At 39.6% G+C, this 14,817-nt stretch overlaps 1 protein-coding gene across 1 annotated transcript in view; it reads left to right on the top strand.

Annotated features, from left to right (window-relative positions):
- Positions 1-14,817, top strand: part of pafah1b1a (platelet-activating factor acetylhydrolase 1b, regulatory subunit 1a) — a 37,749-nt gene that overhangs the window by 19,305 nt on the left and 3,627 nt on the right. The window contains exons 3-8 of the mRNA XM_026997768.3: positions 6,003-6,087; positions 7,850-7,924; positions 8,132-8,338; positions 10,290-10,458; positions 11,888-11,990; positions 12,222-12,450. Coding sequence (XP_026853569.2) covers positions 6,003-6,087; positions 7,850-7,924; positions 8,132-8,338; positions 10,290-10,458; positions 11,888-11,990; positions 12,222-12,450 — 868 coding nt within the window. The remainder of the gene's footprint in view (positions 1-6,002; positions 6,088-7,849; positions 7,925-8,131; positions 8,339-10,289; positions 10,459-11,887; positions 11,991-12,221; positions 12,451-14,817) is intronic.

Raw genomic sequence — 14,817 nt, 5'->3', positions numbered from 1 at the left:
TATGCATATCCGAATTTTTTTTTTTTTTACTGAATTGTACTGTAATGTATTATCTTGCCTGTGATGGGTGCCATTTAAAATGGTTCTGTGTTGCAATTAACTTTTTCTTTAAATGACACCAAATGTTAACTAATAGGTAAATAAGCCTCACTCATTGATTGGACAGAGGGGTTTGTTAACTGCTTTTGGCAAACTGGAGAGGAGCATCTTGATTTGTTACAGCTAAAACCCTGACAGGGTCCAAATTTAGGCAGTAAGTAATTTTTCTTTTCAATGGTCTCTTCTCTCCGTAGTGAGGTTGTTTTGTCCAGGTCAGGTGGAATCCATGTGATACTTCAGACTGAACAGATGCATCTTTAACCATTCTTTAACCATTTTTAGTGTGACCCATTAATTCTGCAGTTTGTGCAAAAAGAAAGTAATGATGATAAAGAATACTGTCTGTGATTTTATTTTATTTTATTTTATCTTTTTATTTGGAACTTTGCTGTTGCTGGAATCCAGTCATTTCTGAGGTTATGCTACCTTTTAGCTGTGCAGTTTTCAGGAAATTTGTTTATCAAAGTCATGCAACAGAATTCATCTTGGATCGAAAGTCACTAGGTCATAATTCAGCTGTTCATGCAGCACTACTGCATGCATGGATGTTCTCAAGTAGTGTTTGGCAGATGCATGCTGTAAGCAAAAAAAAGAAAAGCAGTGAGATTTAGGTGATGAGTCTGAGTTTGATACACATGAGTTATGAAACTCATAATACTTGTGACAGGCCCCCCTTTGGGATTCATGAGATCCCTGAATGATCATGTTAGAATCCCAATACATCATTCAATAGAGTATTTAGTAGTTCCAGTGTAAGTCTGTCATGTGTAAGTCTGGATGTTGATTGTGTGTGTGTGCGCACGTGTAGACCCTGCACCTGAACGATAAGAAGAATGTCAGATCTGTCTGGTGTAGGCTGTCCATGCTGTGCTTTGTTGAAGTATCTGTACTCATTTTCAACTTTAAATGGACTGAAATGTGGGGGGGGGTTTAGTTTTTTTTTTAGTTTTTTTTTTTTTTTTTTAGATGGCTTCCCTGGGTTTTTGTTTGGCTTGTTGGTTTTTTGTTTTTTTTTTGCGCATCATATGAGCTAGCATTTAAAAGCTTGTCTGGCTGCCTTGTGCTGCATGTAGCTGTGGCAGGTGTGTCTATGCCTGAACCCTAGAGACCAGCACAATTGCACACGTGCCTTTGAGTGGGTGCTGTGAAGCCAGTTCCTGATGGGCTGTGGATGAAGCCGGCATCCGCCAGCCAGTGGGGTGCACATCACCAATATGGATTTAATCTGCCAGCTGTCAGATGAATGAGCTTTAGGCCCTTATGCTGTTTTTACTTCCCTCCATGAGCTATACTGCTGCCTCAAAAGCTTACTCAAAAGTAATGCATTTGCATAAAATGAAAGTATGGCTGACCAGTATATGTCTTCCTTACCATTAATTCAGCAGAAATATAGGCCTAAACCTTGGTCTTAAACAAATACACAAAAATAAACCTTTGGTTGTTTGTTTTCAAATCCATTTCACCTCTTTGTATAGAATTAAATGTTTGAGATGTTGCAAAGATGGCACAGTATGTTACATTTCACTTATCCTATTGTGCTTTAATCAGCTGTTAGTCTGTACAAATTAGCCTCTAGCCTAACTAAATCTGTCTGAAGCCAAAATGGACATATTGTGTCTGCTACCTCACCTTGATTAAAAGGCTGTTGTGTTTTTACAAAATTCCTCAGGTAAAGAATTTCAATAGCTGAACCGAGTAAGCATGCAAACTGACCTAATTGCAGGTCCTCACTCCAGTAAGTTGGTAAAGGAACATGAATGCATAATCAAAATCTTACTTTTGCAGGCACATTTTGGTTGTGTGTGCGTCTAAGTAGTTCAGCTCCTTATTCAAATGACTAAACAAAACAAAGCCTTAGCACTAAATCCCTGATCCTTCTAGGCTGGAAGACTTGGCTAAGAGGTGTGGCCTCTATGGAGCCCCCCCCCCCCCCCAAAAAAAACCAACTCACTCTCACTATCACTCACTCTCTCACACACACACATACAGACGGGCATGTGTTTGACAGCTGGCTAACTGCCACATGCTGTGCATGTGCATACATCCAGCTTTAAGTGCTGACCATACATTCCCACTCAAGTGCTGCTGGCTCTTCTGCCTCTGCAATTAACCCACATTCAGTACTTTTATTAAATAAGATGCACTTGTTTTATTTATTAATGTAAACTGCATGCATGCATGAAGTTCCCAGACCACACATCATTTTGCTGGATTTACTGCACTTTTTCATACTAACTGCTGACATGATGGGTGTTGCTGAATTGATCTTTATGTAGTGCTACAGAATACTCTTGTCTTTTCTTTGCTATTATGTTTGTAGTTTGGTAGCTATATTTAAAAGATGTTTTGTGATTACTAAACCTTTTAGGATGCCATTGTATTGTACTGATGCTCTGTACTTAGTGTCCTCAATTGATTATAATTTAATTGAAATTGCAATTAATTAATTAATTAATTCTGAAAACCCTAATTTGCATAGCATTTATATTTGCCTTTTGTCTGATCTGATCTTTTGTTTGTAGAAATTTACATATATTAACCATAATTACTCTATGGCTAAAAATAACGATTACTCCTGTCAATGCTATTGTCTTTTAGTTTGGCAGTTTTAATGCATCTTTTCCCGTTTTCCCTCATCATTGTAGAACTGAAGTCTGTGGGACTGCTTGTCTGTATGTGTGCTGCTGTTACTGAAAACCAGTAGAATGTTTCCCTTGCATGGTTCCAGTCACTAGTCAGAAGATGTCTGCTTGTTCAGCTTCATTGCAGGTGCTTTTATCAGTGTGTGATCATGCAGAGGGAAACACATCTGCTGGACTGTGTTCCACATAAATGCAGTAGAAAGTGCTGTCTTTGTTAAAAGGGTCTTTATGCAAGGATTGTTGTTTTCAAGACTAGGCTGCAGGCAAGAACAGACTCTGTCCTCCAGATATCATATCCCCAAACCAGCACGCGGACATGCACACACTACAGTCCTGTGATGCCACAAGCTAATACATGATGCCAGCAGCCAAATAAATGGGCCATGTTCACTCCCAGAGAGGCAATCATAAAGAAGAGACATCCCCACACAAGCTGGAAAGCAGACTGATGAGGCCGATAAGCGGCCACTGCAGGGCAGGTTGCTGCCTGTGCAGCGTTGAGATGAAGGGCTGTGGCATGGCGCCTGCCTGCCTGGAGATGGTGATGTGGATGCGGAAGTGAGTGGGGAAAGGAGGGGAAGTGATGAGTGCTAGACGCGCCCCTCTTAGGGAGATGAGGTAATGCTGGCCGCGCACTCACCGAAGTGCACTCTCTCTCTCTGCGTGGTCTTCCACATATGCCGTCTGTCTCTATGCAGAGACGGCATATGTGGAAGACCATGCAGAGAGAGAGAGAGCTCGTCTGTGACAGCATGGGTGTGAGGCCAGCATTACCTTCAATGAGGACATTTAGCAATTAGTGTTTTTAACACTGTCAGTCCTAGTTTATGAAAGGTAATACTGCTTCCCCACCTACCATTACGATATGAGGATGTGGCATTGTTTGAAACATTCATGTTTTCTCTCCTAGAGGTGGTATGGATACAATTTCATTCTTGCTCACACCCTTTACTTTTTGTAAATCATATGTTTATTTTTCTGAGCTGTAGCATGGAAACAGTGCTCTTTTGAAGTGAGTCATTCTTGTCTTGCTCCTTATTTGACCTCGAGAAAAGTACAGACATTAAAGTAAAGGTGTAAATGAATTGAGAGAGGCATGTGTTCATACTTCTATGCTTATTGCTAGATCCTTGGTTTCTGCCCACTCGTGTTCATCGTGGTTTCTCCCCTTGTCTGCCTTCTCGGTGGTTTCCATGGTTACTAGCTAAAGCTGTGGACACTCCACACCCCCCCCCCCCCCCCCCCCCCGCTTTTACCTTCCATCTTCTGTCTCGTTTCCTAGCAAAGCAGAGGTCACATGTGCTTTGAATGCTATCTATTTACTGCCTTTCAGTAGGCCATATTTTGAATTACGAAACTATAGAGATGGAAATGGGACAATTTTTCAATATATTTGCAGCAAGCTAGACATTTGACTTTATGTGGAATACATTTTTTTGCTCATGTTCTTTAAACCTTGTTCATACAATGAGATCAGTGAGTGAGATTTTAATGGGTTGGCCCAATAACTCCAAACATGGCAATGATTTTATAGCCCTGCCTTTAATCTGAACCTTATAATTATAGCCCTGCCTTTTAATTGGAATTGAAACCAGACCTAGAGTAGGTATGCTCTAATTACTCTTGTTCAGAATATGGTTTGGTATTGCGAAAAAGCTTCCTGCTTATTCTTCATGTAGAAAAAAAATAATACAGACTTTTAATGCAAAACAACTCATGCTTGTGCTCATGTATTAGTGCCTGCTTATTTTAAAGCCATATTCTTGTATGTTGACAGGAATGCACAAATGCCCCTTCAGTTAAATAGGTAGTCACCCTTAAGTTTATCCCAATTTGGTCTTTTAGCTGTATTGATTAGCAGTTGCTCTGTTTGTAGGACCAGATGGAAGAACCCCAGGAGAAGCCCATATTCTGGAACTGGGGTACCTTTAGGAACAATTATGCAATAAACCTAACTTCTATGCATACACATGTTAACCAGTTGGTTATTATCCCCGCCCACACACACACACACACCTTTTCATGCCAGATTAAAATTGTTACTTAGAACAGTTAAGATAAAGGATGAAAGTATAAACAAAATGGGATCAAACTAAATAATTTTGGTCTTTACCCAGTGTTTTTTCTTCTCTCCAACTGAGTAAATGTCACTGAGACTTACAAAGAGGCATTGTAATAATCTGTGTTGCATTTTTAATGTGATGAAACACACACGTGCACACGCTTGTATGATCCAGCATCCAACAGTGTGTTCCTGCAGTCTGTCACATGCAAGATAACTCCGTACTGACCTTGACTTTAATGAGTGGCCTCAAAGCAGCAGCAGTGATTTGGTGCCCACAGTGGAGCTCGCCTCCCTGCCTCTGAGCAGCCCCACCCAGGAATCTATCTACCAATCACTTTATCAGCTTTGGGTGACATGGATCAACCTCTGAACTCTGCTTCCTTCTTCCGATGGCTTATCTGTATATATGCAAAGGAAGAGCTGCTATTTTATCTGTTGGAGTTTCATTTGCTTGTATGTGACTCATTTTAATATATAATAATTAAGTTAAAAAGATTTTAATAAGTCCTGATAAACCTGCTGTACTGAAGCTGCAGTTTATTGTCTGGCTCCATGTTTCTTTCATTGTGTGTCCCATCTGATGCATTGCCAGGGAAGAGTCAATGCAGAGATGTTTCTCAGACAACCTGTCTTGTTTATGCTATCTCTGAGATCGGGCCACATTTTCTGCATTGCACAGATTCCCTTTAAGGAGCACGCAGCATACCAAAGAGGCTGCTTTAGTCAATGCTGATTGTGAAGCCAGTTTCTTCAGGTTCTCTTAATTAGGCTGGTTATTGGGTATGGGGGCTGGTCATGATCATGTTTAATTTTTACCATTAAAATAAAAGCCCTCCCACTTATTGCAGAATTCTTTCAGTCTGCACTTGAAGTCTGTCTGTAGGTGGTTCCCATTCTTTTGCCATAGTGTGAACAATTAAAATGCCATTATTTATCCCACAGGCAATTTGTGCTTATTGTATGCGTTAGTCCTGAAAATGGATGTTGTCTGGTTGTTCCCCTCTTTCAGTGAAACAAAGCAAAATGTATATATTGTAGCTCTGGATATTGCTCTCAGGCATGGATATTCTTTTTTCCCCCTTCTACTTTATCAGTGAGGGGAAAATCATTTACTAAAGCCTTTTTTTCCAGTTCCAGATAGCCTTAAATAGACTAAGGCTGCTTCTTCCAGACTAATTATTCTTCTTGTTGTTCAGAAATCGAGCGATAGCTGATTACCTTCGTTCCAATGGATATGAAGAGGCGTATTCAGTTTTCAAGAAGGAGGCGGAATTAGACATGGTGAGTATGTTAGAACACCACCCCTACCAGTCTCGCCTCTTAAGCGTTATCAGGCCAAGGCCAAAACAATATTGTTTAATTTGTGGCATCCCTTGCTTAATTAATGCCATCATTAGAAGGTGTGACTAAAGGCATATGTGCTGAATTAAGAAGATGCAGAGATATTTCTGGAGCCTGACGGAAGCAAAGCTTCTTCGTCCCTGAGAGAAAAGGGATGGTAATGAGTGATGAGAAACACTGATGTTCTTCTCAATTAGTGCTTTCTAGTCTTGTATGGCTGCAGAGGGAAGTCCCTTGCGAAAGTACTCTATATTGCAGTTCTTTATTTGATGCCTAGAACAGCCTTACCAAGATGTTCTTTTCTTATTATTAAGGATATTTTTATGTACTTATTCAGTCAAAGCAGTAGGTTTTTGAATCTTTTATTTCCTTCACAGAGAAAACGCGGTTAATAATTGATAGAAACTGTTGATGGAAAAGCACCCCATCGGACAAGCTTGTGTCTGCTGGCAGTGCTGGGCTAAAACCTTTAATTAGCCAGGATGCTGTTAAGACCTCTTCATTCAGCTTAGATGGGCCTGTCATTGCACCTGCAATGGTTTATTCTTTTTAACCACTTGGAGCATTAGGAATTTGTTTGTTCGGGCTGTAGGTGAAAGGTGTAAGCAATCTGGAATAGGACGTGGAGAGAGTTGATGGTCAGATCTGAGCTGATGGTCTGTCTCACTTTAGTGATTAGAGGCTGGCAGTGGTGCCAGGCCTCATATTTAGCAATTGGCCACAATTAGTGGCAGAGGGTCTAGGCAGATGGCAGATCAAACCCCGGCACAGGCTTGGAACACCCCCCCCGCCCCAGCCCCAGCCCCAAGACTCTCAATGACATGATCCCCATCACCCCCACCCAACCCCACCCACCCAATCACAGTGGCAACAACTGTTCACTTGGACACCTCTGATTGCAGATTTAATCTACTGCAGGATTTTAGCTCATGTGCTTGCTTTGCGTTTTGTCAGAAATAGTAGCCATCTTGCGTGCATGTGGGATTTATTGATAAGTGTGAGCAAGTGTGTAGTATTGAATCAGGGTATATCAATACACATTAGATGCGCGAGATGGCGTTTTCCCTCATAAAACAAGACGTACACGTCTTTGTTCAAACAGAACCCCCGTTACCCCCAGCTCACATTACAGTAGTGCATATTTAAGAACACACATGGGGAGGAATGTCTTGGTTGAGAGCAAATGCAATTAACCGTGTTGATTTTTTCATATTGCTGCATCAGGCCATCGGTGCTCTCGTAATATGATTTAATGCTTGTTCACAGATCATTAGAAATATCACTGATAATTTTTGAAAGCACATTTTCTTTCCTATAATATTCAGACTCGAATTGAGAACTTCAAAAACCAGCTTCTGTAGTCGTCTGTGTCTTGGGCTTATCTTGGAACAGTTTGTGACTTGCTGAAATCAAAAGGCTGGATTTGGTGCCAGGCACCCTGAAGTTAATTTTTCACAGTGCTCTGTTTCTGTAATTGTAATCTTGGTAAGCTGTCTTTGTCTGCAGGGGATTAACCCATGTGAAGGGATTCAGAGGGAATTTATATTTGCTTCAGGGGTGTTGGGTTTATGGCTGTAATTGTGTCTAGAGACTTTCTCATACAAAGCAACATTTTTGGTTGGTTAATTTGTTTTGAAATATTTTATCTATCTTTTTTTTTAATCTTTGGATGTCATGTATCTTGGTCCTTTTATCTTGTCAGAACGAGGAATTGGATAAGAAGTATGCTGGTCTTTTGGAAAAGAAATGGACTTCAGTCATCAGATTGCAGAAGAAGGTTTGTATGTTACATATTTGAAGCAAAGTTATGTGCAAAATGTAATTGGTGAAATTCAACTTGTGTGTAACATGCAAGTGCATTGGCATTCTAATGCTCATTTGTTTTTTCTGTTTCTTATATAGCATGTACCAGTAATGATAGTTTTTTTCACGCGTGGTTCTTTAGCGGTCCCTGTTTAGCCTGACCCTGCTGTTTATCCTGAAGGTAATGGAATTGGAATCAAAGCTTAATGAAGCAAAAGAGGAAATCACTTTAGGAGGACCTATAGGACAGAAACGAGACCCCAAAGAATGGATCCCCCGTCCCCCAGAGAGATATTCTCTGAGTGGCCATAGGAGTCCTGTCACCAAGGTCATCTTCCACCCTGTCTTCAGTGTTATGGTGTCTGCTTCAGAGGATGCCACAATAAAGGTAGCACTTCTTTTATTTTGTGGGTCGGTGGGATCTGTCATACTCATGTTTGGCAGTACCTTGTTTTCTAAACATTAATATTTTACTTGCTGGGACAAGGGGCATTGGGGTTGTTGAGTGTCAGTTTTCAAGCCTGTAAGAGCCTTTTCATATTTATTATTTTCTTTTAGCAGTATCACATAAAAATAAAATATGCATATGAGTAATAAGGAAACTGGGACAACATATTTAGTAAGCTATACAAAAGATTATATTTAGTAGGCTGTGAAATGTACTAGTAGATATGAATGCAAATGTGAGCAGCATAAATGTTGATACTAAGTGCTTATTGCTTTTTTTTTTTTCCTTCATTGGCGTTTCTTTTAATGAATCTTAAAATAAGACAGATTGAACTGGAGCAGTGAAAATTAGAAGGCAGTCACATTTGATTTCTGAGTTCATTTATCTATGGTTAGGAACCAAATGTGTTATCTTTAACAGCAAGTCCTACTTGATGCAATGCAAACTGACCGATTACTAAAACTAGCATTGACAGACCAGCAACAGGCTCTTATTTCTTATTAAATTTATATAGAGCGGCTTGTTAACAGTGGAGCAAAAAATATCTAACAGAAAATGTGATTCAATAACACAATATTTACAAATTCAGAAGTTTGTTTAAACTTATTCATAAAAACAAACTCCATGTAACCTCTGCTCCCATTAAAATAAGACAGATATGGTGATGTGTTTTGCTTGCTTGAGAGTACTGAAGAAACATAAGTGGCTGATCTGTGGGATTTGAAGTTCAAATGAAGATTGATTGATTTATGTTTGGTCGTTGTGTTATTTTGTTTGTTGCTGATAATATAACCACCTAAGACCCACAGAGTAATCACCTGGCTCTTGCGGAGCTTCCCACTTTATCTCATCGAGGATCAGATTCAGTTCTGCTGTGCCTCTGTTATGCATTTCGATTGTCTGCTTGTGCATTCTGAACACAAGCAAAGCCAGTAGAATGATGTTCCTGTAGCGATAAGATGTAAGGTCAAATATGTGCTGCATTTCCATCAGGTTGGCATCAGCTATTCAGCTCAGTGGCTCTGCATGCAGCACCAGCACTCCGTCTGTCTCAAGCTCCCTGTCCTGTGTGGTATTTGTAGCTGCATAGCAGTTCTTTTCTCTTGCTACATTAAAAGCAGAGTTTGTAGAAAAAAATCACTTCAAGCTCCTGATATTCTATTTCATTAAGAGAGAATCCCACAAGGAGTCTCTCCATATTCCCAGAAACTAGCCTTTCAACTAATTTGTCTTCCGCCTAAGTGCTAGCAGCCATGGCCACTGACCCGGGCAAGTGTGACTGCGCTCAGCCCCCTCTTGTCTCTTCATGTGTCCTACTTTTTTACCATTGTGGCATAAAAGCTTTTCTCGTTTTCTCATCTCATGATATTCCACAGGACTGCAGGTGCCTTTGGCTAAAAAGACTGAACTGGTTCAATTTTACTCTCACCCTGTATGTTAGAACCATGCATTTGTATTCTCAGCTGTTTGTCAGGAGCCTTATACATCACTCCTTACATCCATTTTCTGATATGAAAACACAGCAGGAGATATTTGCTATTGTTATTAGGGGGGGAGGTTATTGCCAAATGTTCTATTCCTTTTCATTAAGAATTTACATATTCTCCATGTAATGTCTATTTAAAGTGAATGGTGTTTGCCTTTTTATCCTCCTGTTTGGCTTTTGCTTTCATTGCACAAGTTCTTTAAACTTCAAACTGTGGTTAATTATCACGTTTCTATCACGTGATTTATATTTAATCAAACCAGGCAGCTATAAGACTAAATATGTCCTGTGGGGGGAATGGTTGGTTGGTTTTGTTGTTTTTGTTTGTTTAGGGGTAGTGGTGTATCTTTTTGATTGTAATTGGGTAGCCAGACACTAACCATAGCTTCTCTCTCTTCCCACTAGGTCTGGGATTATGAGACTGGAGACTTTGAGCGTACCCTGAAGGGCCATACAGACTCTGTGCAGGACATCTCTTTTGACCAGACTGGAAAGCTGCTGGCCTCCTGCTCAGCAGACATGACCATCAAACTCTGGGACTTCCAGGGCTTTGAGTGTATCCGGACCATGCATGGTGAGCACAGTGCACTATTAGCAGGGGTGTGGAATATCTGAAATGAAGGTTCGTGTGTGTGACCTTCTACCGATATAAGGCACTGCTTGGAGCAGGAGTGGTGATTCAGAGGGGAATAGGGTATTAAGACGCGGGTGTTGAACCCTTCTGATTAGCACATTTGTTTGGTCTTCAGTTCCGTAGAGAACGGGTCAACATTATATGACCCTGTAAATGTAATTTCCTTTCTAGTATTACAGTTGCATTTATCTGCATTTATCTTTTTACCCATCACAAAGTTCAATTCCTCTAGGCTTATGAGATCTATTCTTTTGGGCATTCAGATGAGACATTGAATGTAATCAGAAATTTTTTTTTTTCCTCCCTCCATGAACATGAAGTGTTCTGTCCCTGCAAACGCAGTCCTCGGGCTGTGCCCTCTTTTTATCCAAATTGCTTAGTACATTACAGTAGCATATCTGTTAATGTGAGCCTGCAGGCGTCTCTGATGGGTGGTCACTGTAGAAATGGATAAAATTTGCATTTCAACTAACGGCAGGCAGTATTATATCAGGACATTTTCTGTCCTTTGTGCTGGATGAGCAACAGATAAGTACCAAAGAGTGGAAAATAAACTAGTAAACTGGCATCAGAATAGCTCCTAGTCATTTCTAATCCATGTCAAAATTTTGTAAATTCTCAGTGGTAATAAACCAAATGGCATGTTTGCAGCAGCTTTTAATATGGTCAGATCCGGTGGCTTGTAATTTACACCCCGTCAGTTAAACTGGCAGGTTGCCCTCAGTCTAGCCGACAGTGCTGCTTCACCAAAGTGGCACAGGGACCACCCCCTTCCCCTGCCTGTCCCCCTCCTGGCTGGGTGCAAAGCAGCTCACTTGCACGCTCCCTTTCCCACCATCTTACTCTTCCCTCCCTCCCAGCTCGGTCTCTTTCTCAAGATACGACAAGAAATTAGGAGATTTGGACAGCAGTTTAATTATCATCCCCAAGATGTGATATCATTTCATGGGGCTCTTCCCATATTTAAGCCTGGTCTTTATGCTATTTTGTTTCGTCATCCCTTTAGCAGCTTTAAAACGGTGCACTGTGTAATTAGCTTCTATGCCTTGCCATGCTCTTTGAGCACAAAGCCACCCAAGGCAAATTGCTTGTCTCTTTCTCTTTATGGTATTGCTTAATGTGTTTTAAAATTTGGCATGGTAAAGATTAAACACCCTTCATTACATTACTGTAACAATCTCATTTGCATGGTAGAAATGTGGATATTTACTGCTGAGTATTTATGAAAATAATTTGTTTTCTTTTATTCATAATGCATGATATTCAAATATCTTCATTTAGATGTCTGAAATCACTTGTGTGGTATATATTCAGTAGTCACCAAAAATGTAAGCTTGAATTAAGCTTATAACTCTGTCTCTTATTTCAGGACATGACCATAATGTTTCATCTGTAGCTATAATGCCCAATGGAGATCATATAGTATCTGCCTCAAGGGATAAAACCATTAAAATGTGGGAGGTGGCCACAGGGTAAGTACTATTATAAGCTGCTATTTAAAGCAAATGTTAATCACCTTTGTTTTTGGGGATTGGGGGGGGGGGGTGTGTTACAGTAGCACTTAGAACATACCCCTCTCCTTATAAGGCATGGAAAAGCTGATATGCAGGGCTAATTCAGGTATATCTGGTTCTTTCACTTATCTCCTTATGCGTGCGTGTGTGTGTGTGTGTGTGTCTATGGGGGGGATTTTGTTACCTTAGGTACTGCGTGAAGACATTTACTGGCCACAGAGAGTGGGTGCGCATGGTACGGCCCAACCAAGACGGCTCCCTTATTGCCAGTAGCTCCAATGACCAGACGGTGCGCGTGTGGGTGGTAGCCACGAAGGAGTGCAAAGCCGAGCTGAGGGAGCATGAACACGTGGTGGAGTGCATCTCCTGGGCTCCTGAGAGTGCCCACCCGACTATATTAGAGGCCACTGGCTCTGAGGTGAGAGAAGCTCCCCTGAGTGCTCAGATGGCTCGGATCCACAAATAATGTTTGTTAATAGGCAGGATAAGTACAAAAACAATGCCACTGACGTTGTGTACATACTATTCTTAACATGTCTAAACATGTTTTTCCTCTGTGTTCTAAAAGCAATATGATATACTTTTTTGATGTCCAACGAAGAATCAGTCTTAAAACTATCGTAGCTGAACAAAACCAGTTTGTACTAGACCATGAAATGAAATTGGAAGGATTAAGAGTTGATGGTCCCATCTTCACCCTAGGCTATTTTAATTCTTGCCAGTCTTGTGACCAACCATATCCAATTTCCACTTTATCTGATATAACATTTGCCCCCACAGCATGTGGCTCAATCAGACTTCCAGAATTCTCACAATAATTTTTGATTATTATCATATGAAGAGAACTTCTATGCTTCCTTCTAGCTAAAACAAAACAACAACAAATCCTAGCAGGTTGGCATTGTCAAATCAGTTCAGGTGGAATAATTGTGGGATCTCTTGACATCAGTTAGAATTTCACAGTTGGTAATTATGCAGTCTTACATAATATAAGAGTAGATTTGTAATGGTTTAGTCCTACTAATCAGACTTGTTTGTACTTGCATGGCCCCTCCTTTGCTTAGTGTGAGCACTTCAGCATTAATGTCTCTGCTTTCATGCCGTGTGTGTGTGTGTGTGTGTGTGTGTGTGTGTGTGTGTGTGTGTGTGTGTGTGTGTGTAAGTAAAAGGACAGTGACAATTTTCAACTTTATTTTATGTCTGAATCATTCCATGCCAACTCACCAAGACCTCCCAGTTCATGGCATGTATTTTCTTGGGGGAAAAACCCATGTGTTACTTCTTTAAATTCATGAGAACTTGCAAAATCATATCTCTATTCCAAATACCTTTTTAATTATGAATTTAAGTTTGGCACTTTGAGCTAAATTTAATCACTTTTGCAGTTCTTTGTGGATGTGTATTCTAAGGTTCACTAGTTGCTTACTTTTCACAGGATTGTTTTTGAAATTTGAACATCCTTAAGGAGATAATTAGGAACATGTATTTATGCAAATTTGATGCTGAATGTTTTACAGTAGTAACATTTCAAAAAAATAAATCATGCATAAAAACATTTAATAAGCATACATAAAAAATAAACATTTAGCCAAAATGTAGAATCTGAAACTATATTTCACCAGTCAGCACTACCAGTGATGCAAACAAACTGGCATTTTCTGTCAAGTCAAAACAGCCACTTCTGAACTTCATTCATTTCTTGTCAGTTCCAAATTCAGCCAAACTTAAATAACAAATTTTTCCATTAGTGTTGTCTTGTGACTGTTTCCCTTCTCTTGTAAGCTTTTTCTGATAGAGCAGGGCTCCATGAGGTTACTGTCACATCAAACTGGTTAATGATTTAATTAAATTGGATTGCACTCCTTTATATACTGCTGGGTATGTAGCAATCCATTCGGCAATCAGGCCAAACTTGTTTCAAGTGGTATTAGCCTAGACATGTTTTATTGTTTTCTAATGGTACTCGGTGATGTAAGAAATTGGATTAGTTGTACTAAATTATGCTGTAAATCATTTAAGACATAACTTGTTAATTTCTTGACTATAATGAAAAACAGGCTCAGTAGGTATCACCCAGATAGAAAACCTAATGTAGTACAAATATCTCCCTATGAAATAAAACGACAAAATATTACAGCCAGTGAAAATTCTGAAAACTATTTTCCAAAAATTATTAAATAATGGAGTAATATTTGTATATTAGCAATGAAGTATTAACTCTTTTACATTCAAAAGCTTCCAGGAAACTGGTGTAATCCTTGGGGAAAATATACAGTCAAAATATCTTAAATGGGGTTTTCAGCTCCAAAGCTCTGCTTATCATATTTGTTTTATACAGCACTAAATAACAAGATGTGTCAGAACTTATTAATACTGCACAGAAACAAAATTTTGTTGCAAAAAATGTGAAACCTAGTGGAGATTTATTTGTGAAAATTAAAGATTCGCTTTGTTTAAAAATTCTTTTTTTTAAATTTGATTTGTTGTAAAACATTCAGCAACAAATATTTATATGAATGTGTTGTAAATTATCCTTAGGGTTTTTCAAATGTTCAGTACAAATTTCAACCAAATCCACTGTAACAATGGGCAATTGGTAAGGCTTAGAATACACATACAAAGAAATAAAAAGTGATTTAAATTTAGCTGAGTGGGCTAAACTTGATCTTTTGATTGATTTTGATTTTTTTATTTATTTTTTATTTTTTATATCCCCCCCCCCCCTTTCTTTCTTCTTCAAGAAAATCCATGACATGAACTGGGAGGAGTAGGTGAGTTGGCATGG

This window comes from Electrophorus electricus, chromosome 17 (assembly GCF_041902795.1).
Source record: "Electrophorus electricus isolate QZ-2024a chromosome 17, ASM4190279v1, whole genome shotgun sequence".
Lineage (NCBI taxonomy): Eukaryota > Metazoa > Chordata > Actinopteri > Gymnotiformes > Gymnotidae > Electrophorus > Electrophorus electricus.
Note: the sequence above shows the minus strand (reverse complement) of the source record. Positions and strands in the feature narration are given on the sequence as shown.